The sequence below is a fragment of the Sparus aurata genome, chromosome 17, assembly GCF_900880675.1.
Source record: "Sparus aurata chromosome 17, fSpaAur1.1, whole genome shotgun sequence".
NCBI classification, from domain to species: domain Eukaryota; kingdom Metazoa; phylum Chordata; class Actinopteri; order Spariformes; family Sparidae; genus Sparus; species Sparus aurata.
The window spans coordinates 20,948,766-20,964,103 of record NC_044203.1 but is presented as its reverse complement, the minus strand read 5'-3'; the positions used below and the strand labels follow the sequence as shown (position 1 = coordinate 20,964,103).

At 41.1% G+C, this 15,338-nt stretch overlaps 1 protein-coding gene across 1 annotated transcript; it reads right to left on the bottom strand.

Annotated features, from left to right (window-relative positions):
* Positions 1–203: 203 nt before the first annotated feature.
* Positions 204–9,034, bottom strand: glipr2l (GLI pathogenesis-related 2, like). The gene is made up of 5 exons (XM_030392463.1): positions 8,622–9,034; positions 7,894–8,002; positions 5,805–5,908; positions 5,258–5,335; positions 204–1,085 (listed from the first exon to the last, which is right to left on the bottom strand). The coding sequence occupies exons 1-5, from the start codon at positions 8,632–8,634 to the stop codon at positions 925–927; spliced, it is 465 nt and encodes a 154-aa protein (XP_030248323.1). The 5' UTR covers positions 8,635–9,034; the 3' UTR covers positions 204–924.
* Between the last annotated feature and the right edge of the window lie 6,304 nt (positions 9,035–15,338).

Genomic DNA, 15,338 nt, shown 5'->3' with positions numbered 1-15,338 from the left:
TCTGCAGGTATAAAGAAATACTTTGCAGTGCTAAATTGCTTTTTAGACCCAGAAGATTTACGCAAGTCTAAAATGGATTTAAACCTTGAATACCAACTTTGAAAGAAAAATAAATAAAAAAATAAAAGTTTACATATACAACTTACATTGTCAAACAGATTCCTATATTAACTATACCCCAAAGAGTTACACTTTGTCATACATACCAGAATCACGACACGTTTTATTAAAAAAGCAGATGCGTCATTATAAAATCAAACTCTCATTTACTTCTGTTTCTCGCCCTCTGAAAATATCACACCATACAGATGACACATGCGTGCAAAAAACAAATGACAGATGCAGTTCTGACTAACTTTATTGTAAAAAAATGATTAGAGTAGAAAACACACACATGGGACCCCAGGGCTCGGCTTTGACAAGTTGCGGCAATAACACAAAATCATACCAGGCACGTTGAGTCATCCGTTTTAAATTACTAAGCAATACGACTCCACATGTTAATGTGTGAATCCTGTCTCTTTTCACTGATGTAGCTCCCATTCTTACGCAAATACAGAGCCGAGGCTATGCTGCATTTCAGTGTGTGAAATTAAAGCGTTGGCATTAACGAATGAAATACTGTCAAAGGCAATGTAAATTATTATACAATCCAAATGGTCACTGGAAATGTTTTGTTAGCAGTGTCAAACAGTAGTGCTTCTTTCATTCTTTAAATACACAGATCCATTTCCAAATGAAAAACATCGGACTTTAAGCCTGAGTGAATTCCATCTTATAAAGTCGATTCAAGATAGTATTATGGTTCTTTATTAGGCAAGAAGTGGTGCTCTCCTGAGTATCCCCTATAGCAGTGCAGGCAGATACCTCCGTGAAAAAAAAAAAAAAAAAGGCTTGAGTCAAATGTTGCTGATCGAGACGTCTCTAGGTTTTAATGGGGAGGACGTTGTTCTCAAAGTGTCCCTGGTTTGTGATATTCCCAGCTGGGAAGTATCTCGCCACCACGAAGGAAGAACCGTCCGATGCAGTGGCCTTACCGACACCCAGCTTCTTGGTACTCTTCCACACCATTGCTGTGAAATGGCCTAGGTGGTGAATGAGACGAGAAATGATAAACAGAGTGTTAGGACATGATTGAAGCTGAGCGCACTAAAGTTCCTCTAAATATTTACAGACGCAGGAATGTTCGTTTCTGTCCTACTCGTCAGTCCCAAACTTCTGCTTTTTGCCTCGCACACTTCATTCCTTTCTTTCTCTATAAGGCAACTTTAAATTAATCAGTTTGAATCACTGTGATGGGCTCCTCGGAGTGATCTGCTTCGTGTGTGATTAAGTGAAACAGGGTCTGAGGCAATGGGAAACCATCTGGAGGAATTAGGACAGACTGGAAATTACATGTGGGCCGAGGAGTGATAAAGAGGACTGTGATTTCCCCTCAGTTTCCCCATGGCTGGTCACTGAGTCACACAGTCACACACTGACTGAGGTGTGACATCAGCAGGGGAATAGCACAATCCTTACTAATGCCTGGATACATGTGACACAGAGACAGAGAAACTGACAACAAGTAAAACAGAAAATGACGAAGAGAAACAGAGCAAGGAATAGATATATTGAGATAGAGACGACGAGATATGAGATGAGACAAGACAAGAAGTCATAAAACACTGATACACAGACCAGTCGTCAGAATAAAATGTTGGCATTGTACATTTCTGCAAACCATGCATGTGTTGAATTTTGTACGTTCCATGTGGATCAGTGGATCATTTCAATAATACGTGTCATGTCACCTTCCAGTTACATACATGTATGAGTTGATGTTCATATGAGGAGGATGAGGGCATGGTGGCAAGATGGCTTCGAGACAACGTTTCAACATTTATAAGCCTGAAATGACTGAGACCTGTTTCAGGCGTGTTAGAGGCGTGTTAAAGAGACATTGAGACAATTAGCAGTCATGTTTGTGGCACAAGAAGCCCAAAACATTATTGTTTCCTCACCCTAAACAAGTGGTTCCTGTGCCTGAAACTAACCATACCATGAGCTCAGCGCTGTAACAATATCAAATTGAAAATTCAACATAAAGGAAAGATTCAACATATCAAAAGCATGGTTTGCAAAAACGTACATTCATTCTGGCGACTGGGTTGTTGATACAGTGCAAGGGCAAAATTTTAAATGTTTGTTGTACATATGATGACACACAACAGTAAAGTAAATGTGTACACACAACATTTGAAATGTTTGAAAGAATATTAAATTTTCATATAACTGCCAAAAATAACGACAATAAGGGGTTTTTCAAGGAGCTTCAGAATATGGCCAGAATTAGAAGATGGCTCCAATAACATAGGGGGCAGCATTTCACCAGAGGAACCAACACTGGCTGCTCTTTGCTAGCTATCCATGGCTGTAGCTTGCTACCGTTTGCCTAACTCGTGGCTCAGCAGGCGTGTCGTTAGACCTGGGCATTCGGGGCTATAGCCCCGGATGTTTTGGGAACAGCCCCGGATCTCTGTGCCTTAAAATTTTTTTAAAATAAAATAAAATATAATTGCCTCATGATGAAAATAGCCCCAGAGGTTTTTTATGTGGTTGCATATTGAATGGCCAGCAGCCACAAATGCAACATTGTCACCAGCGCAAATTGCGCAGAAGCTGACCTGGCTTTCCTTATGGCATATGCCCATATATGGGCAGAGTCAGAATAATTTGTTGCAAATTCAACATCAGTGTTATTCTTTCCCCCTCTATGCGTAACTGATATTACCAGAGCTCGTCTATTAGCCTACTGTTCAGTACCATTGCAGTGTTTATAGTAGTTAGTTATTATGGATATACGGAGGTTCTTTAGAAAAAAGAAGTCGCAGCCAGAGCAAGAAGATGTGGTGAGTGAGACATCGTCTCCCCCAACCCCTGATAATACTTTGATCACTTCAGGTTCATGAAGAATTGAATTTTTGTCGTGGGTGTAGTCTGGGTGTGTAGTCTTTGTTAAATGACAGTTTTTTTTTTCTCTTAATACCCTACAAAGCCAACTGTAGGCCTAATGCAGATAGATAATGAAGTGAAGAAATGATAATAGGTAATGTTCTACCCTATCTAATAGCCTATGCACACAGCACATGTCTTATTACAGGCTATAATATCTTTAACGTAAACATTACTTAGTATGCCTATACTGAGGGAAAATTAGCTTTATTTGTGATTAAAATATGACGATGAGGACCCCAACGATTGGCCTTCCTTTCCTTCTCAAGTACACTAAAATTGCATCTTTAACAGTCAAATTTTAAAAATTTCCCGGGGGAGAAATCCCCAGACCCCCATTAAAAAAAGACTCTATCCGCAAGCAGTGATGCCATCATTCTAATCTGACCACTTTTTCAGTAAAGAGTAATCTAACGAGTAATCTAACGTGTTAATATTTCCAAACCAGTAATCAGATTAAAGTTACTTATTCAAGTCACTGTGCGTTACTATTATTTTAGTAATTTTCCTTAGTAAAAATATATATTTTTGCTTTCATCTTGTGCCTCGGAGAGTGATGTCACTTATGTGACAAGTCACGTTTTCAGCATGAGGACAACTCACGTGTAACACCACACAGCGACACAAACACAAACAACAATGGAGGGAGGAGAGAGATGCGCGTTTTCTAGCTGGAAATACAGTCATTATTTTGAGTTTGTGTCAGCTAAAGATGAGAATATTAAGGTTCGTTGTACACTCTGTGCTGGCACCAAGTACTATCAAGCTTCAAAAACACGACATATTTTGCAGTCGCAGCACAGCACAGTTAAGTTTACAGAGCAAGTCTCACCAGGTGGTGTTAAGCAGAAAGCTGCGAGCAAAGCCATGACCTCGACTTCTGCAGGACGTCCCCCACCACCCAAACACCAAAAGCTGAACTTCGGTGCAAAACAAGTAAGTGGGGGAGAGTTGAAAAAGTTGGTCGGGCAGTATTTTGTAGAGGAAATGCTGCCCTTAAACACGACTGACTCGCCCGCAAATTCATGCCATAATAAACAAGATCCCTACTACTATCAATGCCGTGCTTGGCATTACTGTTAAAAATGCACTTCCAATAAAGTCAGTATTGGCAAAATCGGTTGTCATTTTTATGTTGAGGCGGCGGGGGTGTTGTCGGTTATTGAATGTAACTTATAAAGTAACTTGTAATCTAACTTAGTTACTTTTAAAAACAAGTAATCAGTAAAGTAACTACGTTAGTTTTTAAAGGAATAATCAGTAATCAGTAATCAGATTACTTTTTCAAGGTAACTGAGGCCACACTATCTGCGGGGCTAAAGCCCTGGATGTTTGCACTCCTAGTGACGCTGCCCAGTTAGCCGTGGACTGAGTGGCCAGAGAGTTTGTCTTGACTTGGATCTTTGATCACAGGGGGAGTCACCATGAAAAATCCACAGGTTACTGTGGTAAGTGACTGTGGTAAGACAAACCGAAACTGTTTTGGTGAGTTTTTTTTTGCACATTTTTGTCAAGTTTAAATGAAGTGTGTTGTACACTGAGCTAACGAGGCACTTAAGCTCCTCTTATTTCAATAAAAGAGAGAAACTTGAATTCAGAAAGTGTACACTTGTATTTGTCTGTTTGGTAGAGAAAGATAGCAGAAGAATATTTCCTATCTTGGCATGTTTTGTTAAGTTACATATGTGTTAATGTACAATAAAAGCTAAGAGAGTTTGTGAAACAGGACTATCAGGCTATCGCCAAAGTAGTATGAAGAGGAGCTAGCTGGTTAGCATGCTATCTTTAGTAGGCCTCTTTAACATATTGTCAAAATTGTTGATAAAGTTCAGGTTTTCAGCGTTTAAGACTAAGGTTCAGGCCATATCTTACAAATCATTTTTATACACCATAGCTACCATGATGGGCTTGATAGTTAATTGTTTAGGTGAGTTCACTCCATTTTATTGAATTTTCACATGTTTTTGTCATTAAAAACAGTGAATTACTTTGCTCTACATTAAAACATCAATACTCAATAGTCCCAAAAAAATTAGATTGACTGATAATGTCCAATAACAAACAATGAATTGTTTTGAAACTAGATCACATATTATTTTGCATACAAAAACATATTGCTATACTATATGCTTTATAGTGGTATCACAAAAGTTTTGCTGATTACTTATTACTATCCTCATATTGAATTTTGTTATTTGACCCAGTTTGTCAGTCAGAAGAGGTTTGCCACTGACAAACAGACATTCTCATGTGTAAATCTCACCAGTGCCAGAGGAGAATCCAGGGCGATTGAAGTTGTACTGTTTCACTTCATCATACCAGCGATCGGCCACATCCTTCCCTGCACGTACACAGGACAAAGTGTGAGCTCAACATAAAGGACAATCAAATCAGTCTTGTGTGGTACATATTGATCAGAATGTCAGCAGCGTAAGAAGACTGCGCCCTGGAGCTATAAATCCATTTTGGGCACATGCTGTGTACAGTGCTACACTTTTTGTCACCCAGTACTGCTCTGTAGGAGATGTTTTATGAATCACAGCGTCCTGCGCTGACATATTTCTGCAGTGAGTCATGGCGTCTGAGCTCCCAAACTCAGTGCGAAGTGGAGGGGAAATAGATCCCAGCTGTTGACTTTGGGGGTAGGACGGCCTGCTTTAAGCCCCATAGACTAAACTATTTAATCCATGGAGGGATAAGTCTTATTACATCTTTCCCATCCCATCACAAAGAGGGCATACACACACAATCATTGAGATGGTTTATAAAAAGGATACAGAAAATGTGTTTATGCATATATACTGTTTAACCTGATTGGTCATAAGAGGCCCATGCAAGGTTCTCTCCACAGCTCCCTCTGCTGGACTCCACGCTGTGCTTCAGGATGCGTGTGCTGGCCAGACTTTCAGCATAACTGTGGACAGAGAGAAATGAAAGTTGTGGATAGCACTGCTGAAGCCTCCTTTTTGTTAAAAACTTGTTACACTGCGCTGTCCTCAACACCAAATTGAACAGTGAAAATGCTTCACCTCAGGTGTTTCATCTATGTCGGCATGGAGACTGGTTCAATTTAATGACTGCTTTTTGAAGATGAATGTATTTGTATCATTTGAAAACAGGGTTATAATGAGACAATTTACCTTAAAAGACATCTGGAGGTATATTTACTGAAGTACTGTACTTAAGTACAAATTTGAGGTACTTTTACTTCCTATTTTATGCAGCTTTATCTTTCTACTCCACTGTATCTCAGGAGTAATTATTATACATTTTACTCCACTGCAATTGTCTGACAGCTTTAGTTACTGCTTCACAAATGACATACATTTAATACTCTTCCTGTCCAGTGAAAACCACGTATCTCCAAATCTGGTGTTTGGAAGTTTTCTTTTATGGGTCGAGAAATGGAATATGATGCATTGCTGTAGATTAAACTACACAACGGTACATAAAGTAGTTCAAATTTGCTGGACCTGACCAACTACAGCAGTTAAATACAACATACAGTAATGCAGCAGTCATATTAATCCAAAAATATCTCAGTAAAACACTGACAGAGACCATTTCTACTTTTCTTCTCATATTTTATTACAATTTGCTGGAAATACTTGCAAACTTTTATTTTAAGTAGGTTTTAGTACTTGCGTATTCCAAAACACTGGTTTTGAAACAGTATCAATTTAAAATTGATGCCTCTAAATGATCTACATAAAGCAAATGAGGCCATCAGCGAGAAGACTTGCCATTTTCTGCATAAATATTATAGTTATTTGTAATGTCTGTCACCTAGTTGGGTTCCGACTTATGCGTATTGGGTAAGTCATAAAATGTAATCACATTTTCATGAGGAATTGAGGAGTCCTACGTTCTGAGGAAAGAAGCTGCTCTATAGTCTGGTGGTACGTCACAGCACTCAAATGTTGTGTCATTATCGTCGTCTTTTGTCCACAGATGCTCCCAGAATCAACAAAAAAGCGAAGCTCTCTCTCTCAGATTAATGTTTCCTCCACCGCTCGCTAACCTACATAGCGTTGATGTAGTGACTGCATTTGCTGCAGGGACAAGGCTCAACATCTCGGCAATATGTCATGTCTCTGTTTAAAAATAAAGTTGTATCAACAATCATGTGATAGCTTGAGGCCTCAGTGACTGTCACAATGAAGTGTGGTCAAACCAAAGTCATTGTTCCTCATCACAAGGGATGAGGATCCCTTATGAATGACAAGGCGATATTCAGTCAGCTCCTCAGTTACAAGCCCATTGTTCTTTGTTACTTACTTTGGATAATATTCTAAATCTAAATTTTATCTACAAAATGAGTGAAAGATGGCCAACCTTCCTCCTAAACGGGGTGAGAATGTCATCATAGAATGAAAAGATAGATAGATAGATAGATAGATAGATAGATAGATAGATAGATAGATAGATAGATAGATAGATTTATTAATGCCCGGAGGGAAATTAGGTTATCATATCAGCGGGTACATTAAAGTACAAATACAATCAAAATACAAGGGCAAATTACTGTTCAAAGGATGTTTTGCTGCTCTGTGTTGCAGTTGTTATTGCGCCATCAAACATGCTTAAGGAAATGGACTGAACGTCTATTATGAAAGCCTCTCTCCTTCCTGGCTGATCAGATTTGCATTTACTCAACAGGCTAATAATTCTATGAAAAGTAAATATAGCTGCAATTAGTGGCAACAAATTGTCAACATAGCTTGTAATCACAATGGAAACAAACCCAGACCCCCGATATGGTGTTATATTTGGTATATTATTTCATTTGACAGGCGAGGCTGGAGCTGTCACTGTTATCCAGAGCCGTCAGAGAGTGACTGGTTTGGGTAGTCCTCGCTAATTAGGTTTCTAATTTGATTTGCATGTGCATTCACCCACCGGCTGGCCTCTCTGCTCAACTTGCTGCTCAGCTTCAGCGGAGGAGCCTGGTGCCTTCTCCTGAACTCATTATGGTACTGAAGCACCTCCTCAGCAAACTGCTTCGAGGCTGAGACAGACAGAGAGGACAGACAGAGACAGGGGGGGTTGGAATCCTGACAAGGAAGACGTAATGATGCAACACGAGGATTCATGCATGACTGCACAGGAAAAGCTCGAGCTGAGGAGTGAGTAAGAGCCCAGCACCTGAGGACTGACTGACCTCAGACACCGAGCACAACTCGATGCCAGATGATCGAGTGGACAACGTCATCCACATCACCCACATCTGCCCGGTGCCTATCACTCACTGGCCTTTTCGAGTGCCCACACAATAGGCACATTGAAACAGCCACACACAAACAATACAATTACCAATGCTGCCTGACAGCCTGCTTCTACTGGACATGCTGCAGGATAATCTTAGCTAAGGATCAGTAATAGCTGTTAGAGTAGAGGGAAAGAAATTAGCAATTTTCTTTTGCAATTTCTTTATATCCAACCTCTTACCGAGAGCAAAACTCACAAACACATGCAGTAAACAAGCAAACACACACACACACACGCACACACATACACATACACATACACACACACAAACACACACCCTTTTCGTAGGGGCAAAGTTCTAACTCAGGCCAAATTGATACAATCAAAGCTAAACTCCTCAGGGTGCAGTTTCCACTTACCTGACTTTCCCATGCTGCTGACTCAGGAAGCCTTCAGTAAGATCAGTAGCACACTGAACGAAAGCAGCCTCTCCTCTGTCTCTGTTCTCTGTCCCTGCCCTCTCTCCTTGCTGCCTGCGCTCTCTCCCTCGCCTTCCTTTAGTGCCGTCTAGCTAACGCTGATGCTTGCAAACAGCTGCTAATGCCTTTATTTCCTTCCAATTTCTTGAAATTCCACCTTGAGCTTGCAGCAGTTGTGCGGAGTTCCCCTTTAACTATTTGTCTGCGTGTATTGATCATTACACAACATGCCTCTTCCTTAAGTTTTGTCTCATTTCATTTGACTAAACCTGTCTGTCTGCCCTGCTATCTACATGCTGTGTGTCTATCTCAATGGCTCAGAGGAGCACACACCCACTCTGTGTGCCTTTACTTTCCCACTAATGAAAGGGGAGCCCCAGCAGTCATTGGTGACATCATCTCTATGAGACACATGCCCTTATATGGCTCTGAGATTCTTGTATACTCTAACTTGGTTGTAATGATGCAGCATTTTGGCACTTGACAGCAGCGGACTCCGAGCGCATGCTGTCCCGGATATTCAATTCTAATTCTGAGCTGACACGTCTCACTTTTCAAAGCTGTCCTTTCACTTTCACTAGAGCGGGTCATGTGCTTCAGTCATATAACACCTCACAGGGGGCTTCTAACCTCCAACTTTCAGTTTCCTCTCTAACCTCTGGATCAATAAGTTACCTCCAATACACCCAATTGTAAATGAGTGATTCCTTTGCCTCCATGCCTGGATGAAAATGCAATGATTGAACCATTTGCCTGCTGCAGCTGACACACAAAGAGAGGCAGCCTCTCAATTCATCATGCTGCGGAACAGGTTACTTCTATTTATTTTTCTCTCTATGAGGTATGCTACCCTCTGCGCTTTAATGGTATTTCCGAACTGGGATATTTATCATTTCAACAAAAATAAATGACACCTGCTTTAACAAAGGGCTGGAACAGCTTGCAACAAAAGCTTTAAATGGATTGCCTCATTTTTTTTTACGGTGCATCTCATAACTCAGCTTTTGAGACTGTCTCTCCACTTCTTGTACAGGCCACAGCTTGTATAAGGAGTGCATACTTAGAAAAATGTCCTTTTCTCACACCATCTAAGTCAATCATGCTCTGATGAAGTTGCTAAATGTGTAGCAGTAGAATGCTGAAGCTTGACTGCCGATCTACCAGACTTTTCCCACACTTTGTTACGCTTGAGCAAGTCAGTGTATTTGCAGACTCAAACGAAATCCAACCCCCAAAAGGTTGGGATTCATCATGGCCTCCATCCTCGCATATTAACGACGGGCCTTTTCAAGGACACCCTTTTCATTCATTATAATACTAGCACCAATTTGCCACTTTAAAGTTTGTTTACAGGCCTTCGGGAGTCTTACTGCATATGTGAAAACAGTATAATGCTGCCTTTTGTGGTTCCAGAGGAAGCTGCATGTAATCTGATACATTTTCCTCCAGCAATGGCACTCAGTGGCTAAAATGGATCGTGGGTAATGTAGACACCACATTTTGAAAAGCAGTCCACTGGATCTCCTCTAACACTATTGTAAAACAAAGTATCAAATCGATCCAGCAAACCACGGATATAACATTTTTTTATTCCACACATTCTTCTTCCTTTTCAAAACCTGGTGCCTACATTACCCACAATGCAGCTTAGTCACTCAGTGACATCACTGGAGGCAATTTACCAGATTACATACAGCTTCCGCTGGAGCCACAAAAGGCTTTATACTACTTTTCATCACATATGCAGTTGTGCTCTCCTGGAAGAACTGTAAACACAATTTAATGTGGAAAATTGGTGAAGTTGTCCTTTAATCAGTTTACCTGTGGGACGTTACAAACAGGTGTTTTCTGAGCTCCACAACTTTCCCAGTCTTTTGTTGCTCCTGACCCAACTTGTTTGAAAAGTGTTGCCATCATCAAATTCAGTATTCAGTAAACATACATTTACAAAAATCAATGACCTGTTTGAGGTAAAACATTAAAGCAAAAATTATTTAACTATTTCTCCTGAAATAACACCCTCGAAATCAATTTGATGCAACAGTGAATTGTAATAGGGTGAATGGTGTCTCTTTCCCAGCATCAGTCTTCACTGATTTTGGTTTAAGGGGACGATAGCTTATAGAGAAAAAGCCCTTTGGTTTTCCTGTGATGTCCCCCGGCTATTCTTCCTCACCCTTCTGTGATTTACAGAGTTTCCTGAAAGCAACCTGTAACTGCTGAGTACCTTAGCTCCAAGTTAGCTCTGTTAGCTGACTCTCAGAGCTCTGCCGGGCAGTGTATGTGTTCACACCGCTGTTACAGCAGCTTTGGACTAGCCTGTCTCAGCGGCCTCAAACGACCTCATGACAGCGGTAAAGAGACCAAAGAGGACGCTGATGAACGAGACTAAGGAGAGAAAAATAGACGGTTACCAAGACAGAGGCTAGAGACTGGAGACTCGGAGTGGCTTTTTTGTCGTTCTTTTTTCTGCACAACAGACACTGAGATGGACGCTGTTGCTGTTGACTGTGTGCTAAGTAACGTGTTGTGATTTTCTACTTGCTTGATGTTTCATTGTGTTTGCAAAGTTGTCAACTTGCAGGTGTTTGATCATAAGATAAGTCAGCACATTTCAGCAGAGGTTTAGCCAGTTACACGACACAGCCAAGTGTTGTCACTGGTTTAAGTTACGTTAGCTTGACGTGCTGTTGCTGTCCTGAGTTGTGTGCAGAGCTTGTGCAAACTTGTAACTTCCTGCGTTTGGGACAGCTCTCGATGTATTGGCTTAGGCCATCCAGTATTTATTTAATTTGGTTGTTTTCTTCCCAAAAGGTTACTAAGGTAAGCTGGCTGGCAAATATGTTTGACCAGGGCCTTGCTTGCCCCCTGTTGGTTAACAATCTGGAGATCAACAACAGCGAGATCAGATGAAAATGTCAAAAAGTAAATGAGGAACTGAAAAGCTTAGAGAGAAACAGAAGCAGGCATTCGAGGCTCCGGTTTCCAAATGCAAATAAATCGATCAACTGTTTGTGCATCATGATCATCAAGTTGCCAGCAGTGTTGATTTGGAGGAGCACATGGAAGAGGTAAGATCAATATTTAATCAATTATAGGCTATGGTGGCTGTGTGTTCGGTTAAAGGTTTTTCAGAATCACCGGTCATTATAAGACTAACAACCAGCAAGTACTAGGGTGCTGAAGCTAGGGGGCTCTGCTATGTCTTTAGAGTCTGTTCAGGGTCCAAGATTTTTTATTGTCATATACACGTAGTTTGCACCAGGCAATGAAATTCTTAATTTGTAAGTTTCGCTTCACACAAAATATAAAAACACAAAAATATAAAAAAAAATAATGACAAGTATAATAGATAAATGACAAGCATTGGCCCATATTTCTTTTTAAAAAAGCCTATGTATAAATAAATACAAATAATGCAAATCTTATTGAAAAAATCCTCAGGATTTTCTAAATGGACCCAAAGTCACATTTTCTTTTTCACACATTTTCTTTTTCACAAAAACAAACAAAAAAAAACGCCCCACATACAACATACATGGCCCTGCTGTGAAGCTTCACACAGCAGCCAGCATGGCTGTAAACTCTTAGTCTGGTTGATTCTTTTCTTCTTGCCACATTTTGTCATTTTGATGTCTTGGCAACTGATGCAACATGTCCTGCTGAGAATACAATAAATCATCATGTCAGAGACAGCTTCATTAATGAGTCACATCGAGTTGAATGCCAGTTCGCCGTCAGTGTGTTTGCTTTGAAAGAACACCCAGCATTTTCATGTGAATTCTCACGCTAATCACAAGGCAACTTTAAACCTCACAAAGAAGCCAGAACGTAACATTTACGTTTAGCAGACGCTTTTGTCCAAAGCCATTTACAGTAATTCATACATACAATCATACACTGAGGGCGGTGGCTGCCATGCAAGGTGCCGACCAGCACAGCAGGAGCAGTTTTGGGTTCAGTATCCTGCTCAAGGACACTTCGACATGCAGACCAGTGGATCGAACCAACGACCTTCTGATAACAAGACACTGGCTCCACCCCTGAGCCACAGCCGCCGAAATAACTGCAAGAAGGGAAACGGAAACACAGATAAACTGTTTCTTTTCTATATGGCAAAGTTTTGTGAACATTTTACAAGTTTTTACTTTCGGCCTTTAATGAGGTCAGTGCATGGAGGTGCACACTCAGTTACCGGGGTAACCCTTGTTATCAAATTTTAATTTCATCTCATTATTGGTAGGCAAACCCCATGTAATCAGGCACCCTGAGACGTCATGTCAATCATCTGCCCATGTATGCCTACTTTCCTGAATATAAAGTATTAATACAGGCTGTATTGTACCATTTTATTTCTACGTGTATTACTGCAGTGATTAACAGCTAAAAAAGGAGAGGTTCCTTCCATCCATCGTTGCTTTTTTTGGCAGCTGTCAGACCTGAGGGGAGAAGTCTTTTATGAGCCTCAGTAAGACCAACCCATGCATATTTAAAGGTAAAATTTGAAGGTATTTAATTAGGTACAATGGGAACACGACTTCCAGGTATGTCACATTTTTCCATCTTTTTGCCTGTGTACAAATTCCCACTAATACACAATAATTAAGAGGCAAATAGGTGAGACTGGATATATTTCCTGTGGGAACAACCACTGATTGAAATTAACTTCACTTATTGAAAATCATCAAACATCATGACTTGAAATTATTTCCAAAAGCAAGACAACCGCTTTTGCTTTGTGAGGTGTTTTACAGCATCCTCCTTCGCTCTTTTTAAGTGTAATTATTGGATTTGCCACAAGGTGGGACTGTCAGCAAAGACACTGAGCAAGGATGCGGCTGGACTATTAGTCACACTAAGTGCAACTAATGACATCTTAGTTTCATAATATGAGTGGACATGATGGGATTCATGTGAAAAGTCAAGCCACTTGATTTCTCATTAGCTGGATAGTGCTATCTCAACAAATTGATTTCCTCCTTGCCTCCTCCTACCATCTGCATAGTGATGGGACCGGACAGCTGCAAGCAGACATTTACATAGTGGTCTCGAGACACTAAGACTTTACAGCCATACATCTTAATTCATACTAATTGAGATAGCCGTGGTGTGTGTGCAAGTTTGTGTATCTGCGGCGTGGAAGTGTGTGAGTGCACGCGTGTGCTCGCGGGAGGAGGGATGGCGGTGTAATTTATAGAGAGAGCCCCTTTTAGAGGGACAGTGCAGACATCGATCCATGCAGATATTACATCATTTATCTCTGCACATTGGCCATATCTGCTGTACTTATTGCTTGGCTCCCCTCCCTGTCAGCTGCGACATCATTCCTTCGCTTCTCCTCTCCTCCCCATCACTTTCCCGCTGTCTCTCATCTCCTCCCTCATCCCCTGCAATATGTAATTTTCATTTTTTCCTCACCTGAAGCCCCTTAATGAAAATCTTCCGGGCAGATCCCTTATGAAAAAAGAAAGGAACATGAAATCCTGTCGGGCCAGAAATAATTTTCCACTCCTGTCATGAATGAAGTGAATATGGATTTATGGCAACAAAAATGTGAAATAACTCTTACTGGGGCTGTAAGTGCACTTAGTTGCATATAATTCCTCTTTAGCGGTCCCGGGAGGAAGGTGAGGACTTTTTAATAACTCCTTCCATTCACCTCCATCCTCATTAAGAGGTCTAGTTGACTGAAAATGGAGAGATCTGCTGAGGAGGTGTTGAGAGGATTGATCTCAGCTGAGAGAGGAGAAGTGAGGGGGCTGTACTTTTTTCGAAAGGAGTTGTTGGAAGCTCTCTCTCCAGAGCTCTGCTCCAGAATTTGACACATCAAGAAGCCTTTTATGGTGTCATTAGTGTAACTGTTCCACCGAGGACAAATGATTCTGCGGGTTAAGAGGAGTTAATCACCTGCCAATCAAACCTCATCAAGCCGCCTCTACGGATGAGACGCTATACAAATCTCATCATACTTATGGAGCTTCAATTAAGCAGATACAGGCGAGGAGGCACATGCAGAGAGGGGAGAGTGACAGGGCGTGCAGAGGGCAAGCTGGGAAGGTTGGAAAGGAAGAAAGACAGAGATAGAGGAAGACAGAGACAGTAAGCAGAGCTGGACGACTCCTGTCTGACACTAAGCAGCAGAAATGTAATGTCTTAAAAGGCCATCGCAGTCAATAAAGTTCCTAATGTGCTTAAAGCAATTACTGTGTCCGGAGAGGAGCAGAGTGCATGCAGGATATTAACCTCGCTAACCCACTCTATCTGGTCCATAATTAAATTATCCTCACATCCTCATTCTAATGCAGACCCCCCCCCCCCGACACGCACACATACACATACACACAAGCATGCATTTACACATGTTCACATAAAGTTTGCGAGGAACTGTACCCTGATCTGACAAGAGAAGAAGAGAGAAGGTAGAGGAAGAGTCCAAGTGAAAGGAGACGATCTGCTGACGTGGGATCTCAGCGCTGGTAACAGCGTGCGGATTCTTTGACCTTGACATTAATTGACGTGTTATGTTGTGACGGCGGTTGCAGTCTCTTCTGACACACCGTTGGTTTCCTTGTGTCCGTTTGAAGACAAATGTCAACGGTCTCTCCTTCTCTTCATGAAAATTCTCTGTAACAGTTAATTTTTTTATTTTCCAATCAT